The following is an 18,612-nucleotide window of genomic DNA, read 5'->3' as shown; positions in this document are numbered from 1 at the left end:
TCAAAGTCGCGGGCTAACGTTAATATTTATTGAAATATATTTATTCCTCCAGATATAAGAATGAATCTTTTCTTATGGACTCAAACACGTTTTGCTGAAAAACTGAATATGGAACAAGCAAAGCTTAATACTAAACAATATATATATTAGCTGTATAATACCAGTAGGCCAGCTCTAATAGTAATTTGGTATGGCTTCGCGGGCCAAATGTAATTGGGCCAGAGTTTGACACCTATGCTGTAGAGGGAAAAAGTGCATGTAATACTTAACTATTACTCAACTCATTAAACCCATGGAAACTTTAAGTCAACAACTCTTACCATTCATGCATGTATTCATGTATCCGTTCATTCATCTGTGTAAGATTTCCTTTATGTAGCACAGAAACTGTGGGAATTAGATTACAAATGTATTTACCCTGCACCTCAAATTTATGATGCTTTATGCTATTGGAACTGTAAATTGATTATTAACTGATCATCTTGTGTTTATCAACACACTGTGCAATGCTATGAATGTGAATAGCTCATTTAATTACATGCATGGTCATTATATATATGGTTGCTAGAAAAACATTTTGGAAGGATTTAGAATTATTAAGATATCTATACTGAATAATCATGCAGTGTGGTCTGCCCTATAATTTAGTACATTCCAGCGCAATCTGCCTAGACTAAAAACCCACACCCAGTTATACTTAATATCCTCCTCAATTAAGTGTATTGAATAATCTCCATGTAAGCTGGAAAGTACCCTTGGTACTTTAGAAAAAATGTGTGTTTAGTAAAATTAAATGTATTTGTTCATTAGTGAAAGCAACTAATTTCAAATATTTCCTCTAGGTGCTTTTGAGTTTTCCACAACAATTGGTTTGAGATATTTCTGGGTTGTATAGATTGCACAGCCCATTTTAGGTTATGCCACAGCAGGCTATGATGCCCACGTGGCCATTAATGATTAATTTTCTTTTCCCATTAAGGTATGGATTTCCTTTTTATGCTCTGTGGTCTTTTACTTGTTGCTTCACCTAACCCCTCCTAACCAGTACATGATGGACTGCTGCCCTGACCTGCTCCTGTAAGCTTTTTGGTACAATTTTCAGCATATTGTTCCCTCAGTGATTGCAAAGTGCCCAGGCCAATCCACAATGCTGCTCCCATCATGCTTCACAGCTGTAGTTTTTCTCTGCAGTGTTGTTCTTCCTCTGATCTAATAATGAAAAACAGATGAGGCTTGTTTGTCTTATTGTAGACTCAGGAACACTCAGATTTTTAGTAGTGCTTTTGCATCCTCTTTCAGCTTTGTACATCTGTATAGTTCTTCTGAGGTCCTGTAAAAATTGCCCACACCAACCATTTGTTATTGAAAAGAGTAGACTTTGCAAGTTATTCATATGTATGCCTATTTATATGGAGGAGCACCTCTTTGCTTCCTATTTCATCAATTTATTCAAACATCTGAAATCTGTGTTTGTCTGTGGTTTTGATTTGACTGAAGGTCGGACCGTATTTTGTGAGTAATAAATACAGAAAAAATAAGCATATTATTAAATATTTAATGTAGTTTTGTTATTTTACCCTGTTACACAAATAAAGCTGAAAATAGTGTGTTATACTACACTCATATACAGGGAGTGCAGAATTATTAGGCAAGTTGTATTTTTGACGAATAATGTTATTATTGAACAACAACCATGTTCTCAATGAACCCAAAAAACTCATTAATATCAAAGCTGAATGTTTTTGAAAGTAGTTTTTAGTTTGTTTTTAGTTTTAGCTATTTTAGGGGGATATCTGTGTGTGCAGGTGACTATTACTGTGCATAATTATTAGGCAACTTAACAAAAAACAAATATATACCCATTTCAATTATTTATTTTTACCAGTGAAACCAATATAACATCTCCACATTCACAAATATACATTTCTGACATTCAAAAACAAAACAAAAACAAATCAGTGACCAATATAGCCACCTTTCTTTGCAAGGACACTCAAAAGCCTGCCATCCATGGATTCTGTCAGTGTTTTGATCTGTTCACCATCAACATTGCGTGCAGCAGCAACCACAGCCTCCCAGACACTGTTCAGAGAGGTGTACTGTTTTCCCTCCTTGTAAATCTCACATTTGATGATGGACCACAGGTTCTCAATGGGGTTCAGATCAGGTGAACAAGGAGGCCATGTCATTAGTTTTTCTTCTTTTATACCCTTTCTTGCCAGCCATGCTGTGGAGTACTTGGACGCGTGTGATGGAGCATTGTCCTGCATGAAAATCATGTTTTTCTTGAAGGATGCAGACTTCTTCCTGTACCACTGCTTGAAGAAGGTGTCTTCCAGAAACTGGCAGTAGGACTGGGAGTTGAGCTTGACTCCATCCTCAACCCAAAAAGGCCCCACAAGCTCATCTTTGATGATACCAGCCCAAACCAGTACTCCACCTCCACCTTGCTGGCGTCTGAGTCGGACTGGAGCTCTCTGCCCTTTACCAATCCAGCCACGGGCCCATCCATCTGGCCCATCAAGACTCACTCTCATTTCATCAGTCCATAAAACCTTAGAAAAATCAGTCTTGAGATATTTCTTGGCCCAGTCTTGATGTTTCAGCTTGTGTGTCTTGTTCAGTGGTGGTCGTCTTTCAGCCTTTCTTACCTTGGCCATGTCTCTGAGTATTGCACACCTTGTGCTTTTGGGCACTCCAGTGATGTTGCAGCTCTGAAATATGGCCAAACTGGTGGCAAGTGGCATCTTGGCAGCTGCACACTTGACTTTTCTCAGTTCATGGGCAGTTATTTTGCGCCTTGGTTTTTCCACACGCTTCTTGCGACCCTGTTGACTATTTTGAATGAAACGCTTGATTGTTCGATGATCACGCTTCAGAGGCTTTGCAATTTCGAGACTGCTGCATCCCTCTGCAAGATATCTCACTATTTTTGACTTTTCTGTGCCTGTCAAGTCCTTCTTTTGACCCATTTTGCCAAAGGAAAGGAAGTTGCCTAATAATTATGCACACCTGATATAGGGTGTTGATGTCATTAGACCACACCCCTTCTCATTACAGAGATGCACATCACCTAATATGCTTAATTGGTAGTAGGCTTTCGAGCCTATACAGCTTGGAGTAAGACAACATGCATGAAGAGGATGATGTGGACAAAATACTCATTTGCCTAATAATTCTGCACTCCCTGTATACATCAATGATTTGGTTTTTGATCCAAACTTTGGCTATAATTGACATAGTTTGTGCAAGAAAAGATGAGAGGAATAAAAGTTTTGGAATTGGATCTGGTATAGTGTGAAGAAATCCTGGAAAGCAAAACATAAAATTTCCCTCAGGGTGGAAAATAAAGCAGCATTTCCTTCTAAAATGCTGCTTTAAATATGTTGTTTTCAATTTTTAAATTGGCAGTGGCATGAATCTCTTTCAATGCATTTTTTATTTGCTTTTAGGCCCAAATGTTCCAGCACATTGGATTCTGCTATATTAATTGCCTTAACACAGTAGCAACTGAAGTATAAACATCTATATACTTGAGGATATAGTCGGTGTTCTCTGGAAATAATCAGTAACAGAAAGTGTAAATGAAGAACCATGATTACTTAGGATAGTTTCTGTTTGACCATTCACTCTGACATAAACACAGGGCCAGAACATCAATTGCAACCCTGAACACAGCTTACAATGACTGTTAAGGAAGTTAATGTGATTTTTTTACCTCTTGCTTTCTCTTCATGTTTTCCCTCTGCCTGTTTCTTTTCTCTCCCTTCCAGTGTCCCCACACACACATACGCATTTACATTCTTTATTTCTTTCCTCGCACTTGCTCTCCCTCTCTTAGCTGAGTTAGAGCTGTCAGAGTTGACCTGTCTGTCTCTCTCCCACTGAGCACTCTGCATGATTCAACCGTATACAGAGACACACATCTTTTCCCCAGTCCTATTCTTTCCCAGGCACGTTGTGTTTAATTAGCTTCTCAGTAGCATGAAAATTGCTTCTGTTTTTGTTTTGTTTTTTTGGTCTCTGAGATAAAATTGCATGGGTCTTATTGAGAAAGTGTCAAGATTGTCATTGAGAGTGGAAAGTGATGGCTTTCAGCAGTGGAGAGGCATATGTACACAAAGCTGGGTCAGTGGTGTGTGTGTGTGCTTTGTGAGTCTCCCACAGCGACTAACAGTGAGGCGGCAGGTTTGTGTCTCTTTATGAAGCAATCTGGAAAATGGCTGCAAGAAAAGGTTGCAAGTTGGTTGATCCACTACTTTGATCCAGCTGAAATACCTCAAAAACTACTTTACAGTAGGTCCAAATCCTCTCATGGGATGCAAGATGAAAATATGCTTAGGCTGTGTTCCTGATTTTATTTTAGTTTCTAAGTCACAAACCTTCATGATTGCATCAGTTATAGCCCCTGAGCCCCTTCTTGTTTGCAGTGGTGATGGACAGGTTGTCAGATGAGATCAGGCAGGAGTCTCCATGGACTATGATGTCTACAGATGGCATTGTAATCTGTAGTGAGAGTAGGGAGCAGCTGGAAGAGAGCCTGGAGAGGTGGAGGTATGGTCTGGAGAAAAAAGAAATGAAAGTCAGTAGAAACAAAACAGAATACGTGTGTGTGAATGAGACTGAGACAGATGGAAAGGTAAAATTGCAAGAAATGGAGATGGCAAAGGTAGACGATTTTAAATACCTGTGTTCAACCACCCAAAGGACAATGCGCAAGAGAGGTGAAGAAGAGAGTGCAGGGAGGGTGTAGTGGGTGGAGACGATTGTCAGTGGGCATTTGTGAAAGACAGAGACCAGCAAGAGTGAAAGGGACGGTTTACAAGTTGGTAGTGAGACCTGCTATCATGTATGGTTTGGAGATAGTGATACTGGTAAAAAGACAGGAGGCAGAGTTGAAGATGCTAACAATTTTATTGGGAGTGACCACAATGGACAAAGTCAAAAATTAGTTTATCAGAGGGACAGCTCAGGTGGAGCACTTTGGAGAAAAAGAGAGTCGAGGATGACATGAGGAAGGATCTTAGAGCGAAACCGATGGGTGTAGTAAAGGAGGATGTGCAGATGGTTGGTGCGACAGTGGAAGATGGTAGGAATAGGGTGAGATGGAGGCAGATGGATACACCCTGATGACCCCAAAAGAGTGCAGCCAATAGAAGAAATCGGCAAAGACCTTCATGGAACAGAATTTTTTTTTTTCCAAAGATTTATTTATTGCTTTTCCAAAAGTATTTTAAACAAGGAAGACAGAGAAAAATAAAATGAAATGAAATAAAGGAGAAAATGAATAAAAATTGAGTGTGTAATAATAATAATAATGCATGCTCATCATGTATAGACGGTGTGCGTAAACACACAGATACAGATATATGCACTCACCCATGGAGATATACCCATATATTGTTTAAAAAAACACCACACAAAAACAAGGGAACAGACAGTGCTCAAAGACCAGGTACAACACAGTGAGACATTAGGTTTAAGTTCGTTACTTCAGGGTTTTTGGCGGGAGTTTAGTCCAAGGATTTCAAGTTAGTTAGAAAGGCATCCGACAAAACGGCTGCAGCAATGAGCTGTGTCCTCTTCCGTTTCAGTCCATCTAATTTCACATCTCCATCTCCTGCCCTTCCATTGAACAGTCCAGCATAAGCTCCCCAGGTTCTCTTCAAAAATCACAGCAACACGTCTCCCGTACAAGTTAAATGGGTACAGCCATATCTGTTCACTGTCGGCCATCTCCTCACATTCCAAAAACGACCAAAAATTTCCCCACATCTTTTTAAAGGAAGCATGTTTACCCTTAATCACAGATGTAAGTTTTTCCAAACAAGGGATTTGGACAATGTCAAAAGCCAAGTTCTCAAGTGTGGTCTAGTAATGGATCTCCATGATTTGGCTATGCTATATTTTGCCTGTAACAGAAGTAGATTGTAGTTTTTTGGTGAACTTTGCTCAGCTGGCTTTCAGTGGGGAAAATCCCTAGGATACATAATTTAGGACACGGATTCAGCTTAACACTTGTAATACGCGCAATGACATCTGAAACTTCTTTCCAAAACTTTTGAATTTCTGAACATTCCCATAGGCAATGCATCAGTGTGCCTTTATCCCCACATTTAACACATATGTCTGGAGTTTTAGGGTCAAATTTGTTTAACAATGTTGGGGTGACATATGTTCTCATTAGCCATTTATACTGGATTCGTTTAAATTGGGTGTTTATAGATTGTGTTTGGGCTTTCAAGCAGACTTTTTGCCATTCCTCTGTGGTTATTCTACACTTTAAGTCTTGACACCATGCAAGTCTGTGTTTTTTTCTGAGAACGTTTGAGAGCCGTCTCTGAGGTTGCTATAAAAGCAGGATATTAAGCCCTTCTTCAGCTGATGGTTTATTGCTATGTCCTCTAATGAGGTAAGAGTGGGCAGTGTTAGGGATTTTTGAGTGTTTGAAATAAAGCTTCTGATTTGAAGAAATATTTAGTTGGAATGCCAAATTTCCGTGTCAAGTCATTAAAGCACATTAGGGTGTCCTTGTCAAATAGGTCTGCAACTTTGCACAAGCCTCTGGCAGCCCACATTTTAAAACCCAAATCTTTCTAACTGGGTTCAAAGGTCTTATTACCCCAGATAGGCGAGAACTGGGTAGTGCTGGTGTCTCATTTTTAAACTTAAGTGCATCGAACCAGACACGAATGGTATTTTTAACAAACGGATTCAATGTATCTTTCATCAAATCTTTATATTTTGCTGAGTACAGGCAAGAACTGAGCGGTAAGGGGGTGCTTGTCCTTTCTAAATTTACCCAGGATGAGGTTGTCGTTAAAATCCAGCAAAAAGCTGTAGAGAGTTGGGCAGCCCAGTAGTACCATTTGAGGTTTGGAATACCCAGACCTCCCCTATCATACGGAAGATACATTAACAATAGGCGTAGTTCGGCTCGTCTGTTATTCCAAATGAATGGAGTGAATATTGTTCTTGCCTTAGTGAAGAAGTCATCTGGAGGGCTGAGAGGAATGGCTTGGAAGAGAAAGAAATTTTGAGAGAGTGTTCATCTTAAGAATGTTTATGCGTCCAATCAGAGAGATTCATTTTGGTTTATTTCTTCTTTACTGTGCATCACCAGTCCTAGTTCTCCATTATAATTGTTAAATGTGAGACTTAAAAATGCTATTAACACTTTGTTGTTATTAATGGTTTGGTTTTGCACAACAAGAATAACCCTGCGCAGATGAAATAATATATAATTTTTTTAATGACATTACATCATGACAATGACATTGACAGTAAGAAAAATTCAGTTAAAACAAAATTAGAATAATGATATAAAAATAGGATTGCATTAACATGTCTGCTTCTTTCAGAGATTTAACTTTGGTCGTACCAACCAGGCTAAAATTTATATAAAATTTATAAATAATTAAACTTAATAAGTAATCTGAAGGTCTTTCTCAGTTGCCAGGCTCAAGGTTGCAATGCTTTGCACTAAACAAAAATAATGTAACAATAAATGAAGTAATTAATCTCAAGAAATGCACTGGACAACAGGTTAACAGTTAACTATTTCTTGTTCTATATAGTTGTAAACCATGGATGATCATCTTTTATGGAACAACGTGAGAAAAAAATGCAGAATTTTTAATCCACCGGTCCCCTGCATCATTGCCACTCTAAAGCTTCGAACCCCTCTGAATTTCTCCATTTATTTTCTGTTTATTTTCTGTGTGCGTGTGTGTGCGTGTGTGTGTGTGTGCGTGCGTGCGTGAGATGATATACGTAAGCATGTGTTTATGTGCTGGTAATGAATATGAGTTAGTGGTGGTAACCTTCTCTCCCTGCTCAGAATTTGTAAAGAGAAAATTATTGATTACTGTTCAGTACACACACTCTGATGAGAATAAATATGCTCTTAAATTGTGTGTGTCATGGACTTCTTGCCCCCTTATTTTGTACCCTATCAAAGTTTTACTGCTGTGCATTAAAATTTGTGTGCATTCATGTTCTTGTTAATGGGTCTGTCTCACTTAATCATGCTGCTAAACAACTAATAATGTATGGAGCAGACGAAAGACCGGTAACCATTAAACACACTTGATGTATCTGCAATGTTACATAGAGGGCTGAAAATATTTCTTTCTGTCTAGACTTGTGATATACCTGGAGAGAGACCTCCGCAAAGCCACTCCTCTCAGAGAGAACCCCAGCCAATCAGGATACTTGTCTCAGTGTCTCAATTTACTGATTGCATATCTGAGCAGCACCGCACCAGTGATTATGGGTACACACACAAATACACACACTACTGTATGATTATCCATCTGCCATTTGTGTTTTCACCTCCATGTGTACAGAAATTTGTAAATCAGTTCATTTGACATGCTGATTTTTTTGATTTCCCTTACCATTACTACATCTGAGATCTTTTTTAAATCTGACATCTACAAAATTAATTGTCAGGTTACTATGGAAACTTGATTTGTTTCTGGTTCTTGTGCTAGAAGAAAAAATGTGATACTTAGGAAAAATAGACGCATATATTTGTAGGGTTTAAGACGCCAGAGAAATTTACCAGTATATAATATAATATAGTATATGATATATAATATATCTTAATAAAGATAGATGATAGCCACCTTCTTAAATTCCTTCTCATCTGTTTGCAACTCCTTGCCTTGTCTCCTTTCTTTAGAGGATGTTCTGTGTACCCTCAGAGGAGTGATTGGGAGAAGACACCCAACTACTGCTCAAAGTAAACAACTCAAACAAACTTTGCCTACTTTGTCCATAGTGCTGGACCTTGTTTCATCCCAGGTAAATGGAGCAAAATTACTTCTCCACAGTGTTTGGTTTTAAAACCTTTAGCAGTTTCTCACATAGATTTTCTCATAAATGACAAACAGCAGTTCTTATTTTTGAACACAGAGTTTTCATTTATTTAGTACATGGCACTAAAAGAAAAGTCAGGAGGCTTTCCAAAATAGTCAATAATAAAAACGAGGCAGACCTAAATCATCACCTCCCTCCCTGCTTGTTTTGTAACACTCTCAGTTGTCACCTGATCACATTATCTTGACTTACCTTTGTAAAATGTGTCTTCTGTCTCCTCACAGGTCTTTAGATCTCACATTGTAGCAGGACAGTTTCTGGCTCAAATTGGGTTGCTGTTGGTAAGTGTTTGGTAACCAGTCATAAATTGACACATTATCTGTCTCCACATGCTAAAGGCAAATAATAAAACTAACAGATAGGGTGAAGTGAAGTTTTTAGTTGATCACATTTTGTTACTCTAACAAGGAGACATGTTGATTATATATATTTTTTCAATTATAGAATAAATAAAATTAACCTAAATTATTTTAAAGCCAGCAGTGTAGTTACAGTTTTACAAATTGCAGAGACTGGTGGTGCCTTTCTCTCTTACTGTCAGTACTGAAATTCTTAAAACATCTCTGACATTCACACAACTAACTTTTTATAAGGAAAACTTTGAATGTTTGACAGTTTCAAAGCAAAACTCACATCAAGTTTTTAAATATCTCTTGACAGAACTTCATTGCCTCAGTAGAGTCCAATGAAACAAATCTGGCTAGTGCTATGGGTGAGTATCTTTACAGGTATGAATACTTTATCACTGGATATCAACCCCTGCCATATCTGCAGTAGTATTCCTTTTCACATGATTAGTCTGTGATACTGTGATTCTACAGAGCTTCATGTACTGCATTGTTTGTTAAAGTTGCACAGTGTGTTTGCTTAACTTGCCAGGTTAAATGAAGGATAAAAGAATAAATAACGTAGTTAAAATGATTATTATAAATTCGAGCTTATCTTACAAGTCAATATTGAATTGTATTGACATGGAGACGGTAAGGAGAGAGTCAGATACAGCACTTGAAGACAGCTATGACACTGAATTACAAATGCCTGCCAACAAGGCAAGCTGCGGTGTGGGCTCAGCCACTCTTCAAGCACCTGAATCAAGTGCTGTGATAAAGTGCCGCGCTCGAAGGCCATGTTATCAGCAAATCACAAACAGAATATATGCCTATCCTTAAAAGGTATTCAGTTATGGGTCAGTTTTTATTGAGAACATGAGTATTTGTATTATTATGTTTGATTCTTCTTTAGGTACAGCAATATGTGAAGATTTAATCAGAACATCTCTGTCCATCGTGGAAGTACTGAGCCAGCACCATGCACTCATCAGTCCATATCATAGTGATGTAAGTATCTGTGGAAGAAAATATGCAACTCTATATCCCATTAAATGAATGGTTGAGTGTGCATTTGTTGTAGGTTTTTGACTGGCTACCTGTCTGACTGACTAGCTGTCTGCTGATAGTTTAGTACACCGATATAGGACAGGTATCTTGTGATATTCAAGAAATGTCAGTACATTTCCTCTGACGGGACGTTGGAGACAACCTGTCATCATCCTGTTATTCTGTATTTCTGCAACTGTCAGATTTTCAGCATTGATTTTCCCCTTCTCTCATTTAGAAAAAAACGTAATATGCAAGTTGCTTTGCTAGGATAGAATGAATTTCTGTAGACTTTGTCAATAATATGAATTGGACTGTGGTATGTTTACTGTGTGTCTTCCAGTCTACTAAACCTGTCTATTAGTGATCATAGGACAGAGGGTTAGCATGTGGACTATTAGGAGAGACACTAATCAACTATTGAACCGACAGACCTCGTGTGTGTGTGTGTGTGTGCGCGCGTGTGTGCGTGAAAGAGAGAGAGATGTTGATGGGATGGGACAATGAGATTGTGTTTAATGACTATTGACGTATGGAAGTGGAAAACAGCAGCAGGAAGCTGACAGGATGGAGAGAGAGAAAAAAAGAAAAGACTTGAGGAACTGGGGATAGGAGCAAAAAGCAAGGCTGTGGATACTGATAGTCAATAACACAGGAAGACACTTTAATTACCCACAGCCAACTCAGATTAGCTTTAATTGTCCTCTGGACAAGGACACACGCTCATTTTTGACTTTGTTTGCGTTTCTAATTTCTTGTCACAGTTTGAAGCTAGTTTGCAGTTAGTTTTGCCTCCACAACTGCTCTTTTGTTAAAACAGATTTTATGTGATGTGGAAAATGACATTTTAAATTGCTGTGCAGACCTTTAAAAAAACTCTCATACCATAACTGAATACTGTTTGAAAATACTTGGGAATGATGTTTTGCCTTGAATGTGCATTTGAAAGATCACTTCATTACTTTTTTTGTTAGACTGTTTAAAAATTAATAGAAAAATTGTTTTCACTAAAAGACTGCAACATAATTTTAAAATACATTTTAAATAGCTACACAACACACAGCTGTACAGTACACAGCAGTTAGTAACAATCAGGTACGATTGTTGTTGAAACCAGCTGTTGTTTTATAACAAGGTAAGTTCTTAAAAAAGTTAACTGAACACTTATTTTTCTTTAGTCATGTTCAAATGCAAATTAGACACTTTAATTACTTTGGATATTTATATTATACAACAAATTATTCTTTAGTTACTGTTGGAGTGATGAGATTTCTTTTCTGCACCACTAAAAAAGCAGCTAGGAGAAAGACAGGAAAACGGACAAATGTGAACAAGAAAGGCTTTCATAAATACGAGGAACGCACAGTTACAGAGTTCAGAGAGAATGCACCCAGATCTGCACATCTCAACACACACACACACACACACACACACACACACACACACACACACGGCTCCATGCAGTCTTTTGATGGTTGTGATAGTAATACACCAACCATTAAGTGGTGGACAACATCCTTTGTAGTTTTTTTTTTTTTTTCTGGCTTTCAATGTAATGACCTCACACATCCTCACTCAGCATTAGTGGTGTTTCTATGGTAATATTAGTAATCATGCAAATTCATGCAATACAGATTCATACCTAAATAAGAGCTTTGACAGTTGTGAAAATATGCGTGCGTGTCTGTGTGTTTGTTTGTTTGATCAAAGAAACCATTCAGCAGTGCATTTCCATAGTAATTTGATCCTCTGTGACAGTGGTCTGTGGTCGATGCTCACAGAATTAATATAGTACAGCGTCTCCTGTTCATTTTTATCTAAAAATATAGACTCTGCTTTTAGAGATGTTATACAGAATATTAACTCTATAGCTGTTTAGAGAACACCATGATTATGTTTATAAATACCCTCATTTGCCTCAAATTAGAATATATGGGACATTACTGAACTAATATTTACACCTTGTTCTTAAAAGCCGTCAGCAGAGGAGTGGATTTTTATTTCACTTCAGTGTTTTAACCTGAGTTGTTTCACATCCACGACATCATTTGTAGCTGAACTTGTGAAACACTAGATTATAACAGATTTTTCTAGCTTGTTACAGGTTTAATACTAAAACCAACTTGCTTCTTTGGTGACCAGGATCAAATACAGTACCATATAACATTTTTTGTTTGTTTGTTAATGTCTCTTGAAGGTCGTGGATGCCATCCTGCCTCCTCTGACAACAATGGCTTTCAGCAAAAATGGTATGAATGGTGGGGTCAGTTTTTTGAGGAAAGAGAGTGTGAAGGAGAGAAGATGAGGGAAGAATTGTTAATGTCAGAGTGAGAGAGAAAGAAATGGCAAATGGGGAAAGAGGCAGAGCGGGTTCAGAAGCCTGATGGCTGGGGACCTTTAGTTCCTGTCACAGGCAGTGATTTTCTTCTTGTTTCCTGTTTGTTAGGGTTCTAATAATTCTCCAAAGAGACGAGATCACGAAGAAAAAGTTCACTACTTACCTAAACGATCTGTAAATATTACAGCATTTAACAGACTAGCATACTGCCAGCTCCCTTGCGATACAAGTAGATAAAACTGCAATACAGCATTGCTTATGTTTGTACCACAACTGAGCGAAATGCCAAAAAGTAATCTTTAAAAAAAAATATAGGTATCCGCATTTATTAATTACCATATCACCAATACAATAATAACAGCTTCTTTTGGGTTTTGGAACCTGAATGAGTCATTACAGTTTTGACTTTATGGGTCAGTATGCAAAACTGACTATGTGTGCTGTCTAATGTTTCTTATACGGTAGTGTCGTGTGAAAAACAACAACTGACTCAAAGGCTTGTAGAACCACCTTTAGCAGCACTAACTTGCAGCAATCGTTTTCTGTATGACTTTTCCATTCTCTGCCATTCTTATGGAGGAATAAGGTTGAGGTCTGGACTTTGACTGAGCCACTTCAACACTTAGATGTTTTCTTTTTCAGACACTGTTGTATATTTGCTGCTGTGCTTGAGATCGTTGTCCTGTTGCATGACCTAGTTTCAGCCAAACTTCATCTGTCAGACACACGGCCTTCCATTTGACTTAATAACTTGGTATGATAAAATACTTTAGTATAAGGAGGAGTTTGTGGTTGACCCAATGATTGCAGGGTGCCAAAGTCCTATTGCTGCAAAACTGAGGCCTGTAGAGTCAGAGATTTAGGTCTTAGATTTTTCCTTAGACTATGTTCATTCTTTAATCCTTAATCTAAAGTTTTGCGACATCCTAAAGTTTCAAATGCCATTCAGCAAATTCATTCAGAATTGTTTATGCATATTATTATCACCTCAGAACCCATTGTCCCCTTTCATTTATGGAAGTAAATCACGTGACATATACTTGTCCAACTAACACTAACTACCCCGACCCCCAAGACACACTAATCTAATCTAATTGACATAATACTTTCCCTAGCTGCTTACCCTAACCATCAAAAATGAACCATTAGCCTACACCTAACCATAACATAATTGTAACCCTGACACTAAAACCACATTTTGAGTTTCAAAAATGCCTTCAAACTTGTGGAGACTTGGATTTTGTCCCAATAAGGGCTGTTGGTCTCCACAAGTATAGTAAACTTGCAATTTTTGGTCCCCACAAAGATATGTAAACATGGTACACACAGTATTCTAAACACTTACTCCTAATAATACTCTCTCTTCCTGTCTTTGTGTGTGGTGCAGTGGAGTGGTCTGTGTTTGTTTTGAGGGTGTTGTCTGAACTCAGTCTAATCCTGCTGGTCCAAGATGGTGTTGATACTGAGGTAAAAGAGGAAAGGACAGAGGAAAATAAAGAGAGAAATGAGAAGGAAGGACAGGCGGCAGAGGAAAGAGGGAATGGACTCTCGTGTATCACTGAATCTCTCCTTTCAAGGTTGGTCTGGTTTATTCTAAGTGCAGCTTCAGTGTTTCTAGATTCCTCCTGTATTTGCTGTCTCTATAGGAACAGATACTTTCCCCTTGAATGACATTTTTAAAATCACTACAGCTTAACCAAAATAATGACAGACTGTCAGTTTAAATGATAGATATAATAATATGTAATATACAATACTGAAGTAATTTCTACCCACTCTTTTGTGCTAAGGTGTTTATGTTCACATTAAAGCAAAATTTCTCTTGACTATTTTACAACCAAGACAATAAGTCTGACCTAATCCTTACCCGACACAGGTAATTTACATAAACATAATATTATAACCAAAAGAGCTTCATTAGTGATTGTGCCAGGTTAAAGACAGCTCAGTTGCAACAGATGATTTCAGAGTTGATCTTTAAAAAGTCTGAGACTGAAGTATAGAAGTCTAACAATGAACAATTGTTGTAATAGGGTTTTTTTGAAGATGTATATCAGATATAAATGATATGGTGTGGATTTGTTGATCCACTTTATAATATGTTGTAGTTTGTAAAATGCTTCTACAAATACAGAAAACTGGCAAGTGACTGTTCAATCTATGAAAAGGGGACAATGCATTTTACACAAGTCAAAGAATAGCTACACAGTACAAAAAAAGATGCTTGTATGATAGCCTCACAGGTTACCGCTTGTTCACTTTTATTTCTACCAATATTTCTCCTCCTCAAAGTCAGTCCTTTCTTCCTCCTAGTTTCTCCCCTAGCTGCTTCTGTCTACGTTCTTTTCTCTGCTTCTCCTATTATAAGTCTAGTTCTCCCCTCCCCCTCTTCTTCACCCCTCTCTCCAGATCTGTTCTAGTTTACTCTCTCTTACTAATGATCAGAACACTGCATTAATTATTAACACTTCGAAAGCCAAATGTTGTACTCAGACATGTTTATGTCTAGGTACGAGACTCTTCTACGAGCACCGGAGCCTATACCCCTCCATGCACTCAAACTGTTGGTATCAATGACTGAACACAACAGTCAAACCTGCAGGTAATGTGAACACATCAGCCACACACACAATTAATCACAGACAAGAAAGACTGTTGAAGCATTGTGACCTTGCTAATATGAACTTTACTTGTAATCTTTATTAGGATAATGTTGTTTACTGGTAATATAGTAAAGAAAGTATTACAAAATACTCCTAGCATCCATTTAAATCCATTATCTGCTTCTCTATTTTTTTTCCAAGACGCAGAATAGGTAGCACGCAAGTATTTTGCAGTCCTAGCAGGTTCAGATACAAATATACACGGGCGCATTTTAGGCACTCTGTAATGTTTTAATGCCAAGGCCATTCATTCCCAATTCAGCACTGTGAATCATTCACACACTGCACACAGACACACACACACAGACACACACAGATGAATGTTCACTGTCTTAAACACACACAAACACACTCCTCCGTATTATAAGCAGTAATTTATTTGCCAACTCCAGAACACAGATATACACAAATGATTATTTGCTTGTTGTAGGTGATGCACATTCAGAGCTAATAGCAACAAAACCTTCACAGCTCCAGCACTGCTGGTGATCTGCATTCAATGACACCCTTTGAGCACCCTTAAAAGCGGTATTTTCTACATTAGTAATCAGTTTAGTGGCAGGCATAAGGTGCTGTATCAGCTGAGATGTGTAAAGACTTGACATGTTGTGCTGATATACCTTGGCACACTAGCTAGTCCAGAGAAGCTTTGCTTAAAAATGCAACACACGTTCTTTAAATATACGACACTAAGACAAAATTATTGCTCGCGTTGAAGTGAGATTCACTACTGCATAATGTGGAAGTAATTCACTATGCAGGAATTTAAAAAACATCGCTCAGAAAAGCAGTCATCTGACACCCAAATAAAAAGTGGTAATGATGTGTTGCTGTTGCACAGGAAATTTGCTGATTCCTTGTCTAGCCATGAGATGACTCACTTGTGTGTGCATGTTGTGTGTGTGTGCATGCGTGCGTGCATGAATGCTTGCGTAAACACATGTGTGTGCATGATGATGTATGTGTGTTTGATAGATGTGCTTTGACAGCAGCTGTCAGTAAGTCTTGATTCTCTGGTCATCTGTCTTCTCGTCTCAGCTGTTGGCAGGGATAGAAAGTGTGGGTGAAAAGAGAGGAGGCAGAAAGATTGAGGAGGGGAAGTGGATAAAGGTGCCAGGAAAAGGATAGGAGGAGGAACTAGGAAAGAGAATCTTGGGAGAAAAGAAAATGTTGATGAGGCCAGAAGGGTTGAGAATAAAGGAGAAGTGTTAATTGGTTAGAAAGTATAATTAGATGTGTGTCACCTGGCTCAGAAGATAACTGGAGGAAAGAGCAGGGGAAAACTGTAAAACTATGTGCAGTTTACACTATGAGATATACATTTCAGCTCAGGAACACTATGTTGTAAACTGTAGTTGTTACTTCAACAATACTCTCAGCATTTTTAGATTTAGTTGACTCTGTGTAAGGCATGCTCTATTTTAGCTCTAGAAATGCAGTCATTCATATTGGTGGAACACAATTTGGACATGGACATGTACCTGGTCAAATGCTGCAGTTGATCCAGAGATTTACATTTAATCCTTCATCTTTAATCACTAAGTATTAATTTGGAACAATGATTAAGCCTCTGTTTTGTGGTTTCCTCATTTCCATCCCAGCTTCTTTCCACATTTTATCTTCTCCAGCAATAATAGTTCAACAAATCTCTAATCACTGCCAGTCACCTTCCATCTCTATCCATCCCATCCTCCTCTACTCCTAGAGTTTAAAGTTCGTCCTCACAGCTGAGTATGCCCCTACTTCTCTTATCAGTAATATTACCCCATTTCGTCTCCATCCTTCTCTTCCACCACCTCTCCTCATCCCCCTTTTTCTTAGACACAAGTAGAGTGACGTGAACTTTTCAAATTGGTGTCAGGACTCTTTCCTCTACATCTGTTTTCGCGCTCACTCTTTTCCTTTGACATTATTAACAACATTTTACATTTTTTTTCTCTGCCTCCCTCGCTCTCATTCTCTCACCATCTCTAATTTATTAACATTAGTCCACATTTTTCTTTTTCTCTGTGCCCTTTCTCCACAACTTTCCCTCCATCACTGCGGTTATACAATCAGAAATTAAATTGCCTGGGTCTTGGTTAGATAAGTGTGGCTATGAAGCCAGCCGAGCAGTAATTAGATGGTAAATTGGGGACATTAACGTTGGGAAGGCAGCCTGCTGTCTCTCTCGCCATTATCACAGTCCAGACACACCTTCAAACAACTACATTTACTATGACCTTTAGCCGGAGAACCTCATGCTGTGTGGTTACATATGTGTTTGCCCATGGATTTTCAATTTCCTTTAAGGCATCCTTTCAGCATATGTGTCGATATGGTATTTTCACGCATACCCATCAACAAAGTAAAGAGGTAGTATTTGTCATAGTTTAACAGTACTGGCTGTTTATAGATTTTATTTTGATAAGATTTTATATTTAAACAACTCGTGTTTTCTGCCTGTTCTTTCCTTTTAATATGGACTCATAGACTCAGTCTATGAGTCTAAATCCATTATATCAAATTGCAGTAGTTAATTGGACACCAACATCTCTCTGTTCCATGTAAAGTGGATTCATTAACTGTTAACACAAAAGTGGCCATTTTCTCAGGCTAAAACGCTGTAATTGCCTCTAACAGCCTGTTTTACTGGTCTTACTCTCCACTGTAAATAAATGGGGGAAAAGGTCTTTTTTTTAAGTTAGTTATTAGAAAAAAGTATAATTTTCCTCTCTAGGCAAGTACTAATACATTATGGTATCAGATAATTTGTCAGTGCTGTTAATTATAAGCCCCTGACTGTAGCTATCTACTTCGTTGTATTTATCATCTCTTTATGTGCAAAAAGGTTTCATTTTGAATTTTGTTAGCTTTACAAAGCTGTGTAGCTGACATAAAGTATATAAAACTAGAGTAGAGCTGAGGTTAATAAGCGCATACTGTGGTATTTATTGCATTACCTCTAATGAAACAGCTGTTGAGTGAATGTGTGATGTGATGATGATGCAGTGCAGCATTGTCTCATCTGTGTTTTCTTATTATAGGTTGTCTGTTGAACCCTGTTCATTGTATGCTGTTGCGCCCTGTGTCCTGATGAATGGCTGGTAGTTTAAAGGTGGTCCAGTTTATCATGTTGTGCAGGCCTGGCCTGTCCTTTCATCTCTGAGCCTATCACCTCTCTAATAGGAGGCCATCCATCACATCTACAAGCAAACAATCAGACCCAAACAATAACAAATGCGCACACACACACACACACACACACACACACACACACACACACACACACACACACACATGTCTAAAAGGTTGAACTGTACATTAAAATACATCACCATGGCAGGTAAAGAGAACCTACAACAGCAATTCA

General features: G+C 38.2%; 1 protein-coding gene across 5 annotated transcripts in view; it reads left to right on the top strand.

The window, feature by feature from the left end:
- Window positions 1-18,612, top strand: part of ulk4 (unc-51 like kinase 4) — a 108,528-nt gene that overhangs the window by 51,896 nt on the left and 38,020 nt on the right. For all 5 annotated transcript variants that reach the window (XR_013973384.1, XM_080896417.1, XM_080896419.1 and 2 more), the window contains 8 exons: window positions 8,142-8,275; window positions 8,687-8,808; window positions 9,108-9,164; window positions 9,544-9,595; window positions 10,126-10,220; window positions 12,457-12,508; window positions 13,985-14,174; window positions 15,107-15,199. Coding sequence is in view for 4 of the 5 variants with exons in the window: in XM_080896417.1 (XP_080752543.1) it covers window positions 8,142-8,275; window positions 8,687-8,808; window positions 9,108-9,164; window positions 9,544-9,595; window positions 10,126-10,220; window positions 12,457-12,508; window positions 13,985-14,174; window positions 15,107-15,199 (795 nt within the window). In the remaining variant the exon portion in view is untranslated. The remainder of the gene's footprint in view (window positions 1-8,141; window positions 8,276-8,686; window positions 8,809-9,107; window positions 9,165-9,543; window positions 9,596-10,125; window positions 10,221-12,456; window positions 12,509-13,984; window positions 14,175-15,106; window positions 15,200-18,612) is intronic.

Source organism: Rhamphochromis sp. 'chilingali', assembly GCF_963969265.1.
Source record: "Rhamphochromis sp. 'chilingali' genome assembly, chromosome: 11".
NCBI classification, from domain to species: domain Eukaryota; kingdom Metazoa; phylum Chordata; class Actinopteri; order Cichliformes; family Cichlidae; genus Rhamphochromis; species Rhamphochromis sp. 'chilingali'.
This window is presented reverse-complemented; position numbering and strand designations above follow the sequence as displayed.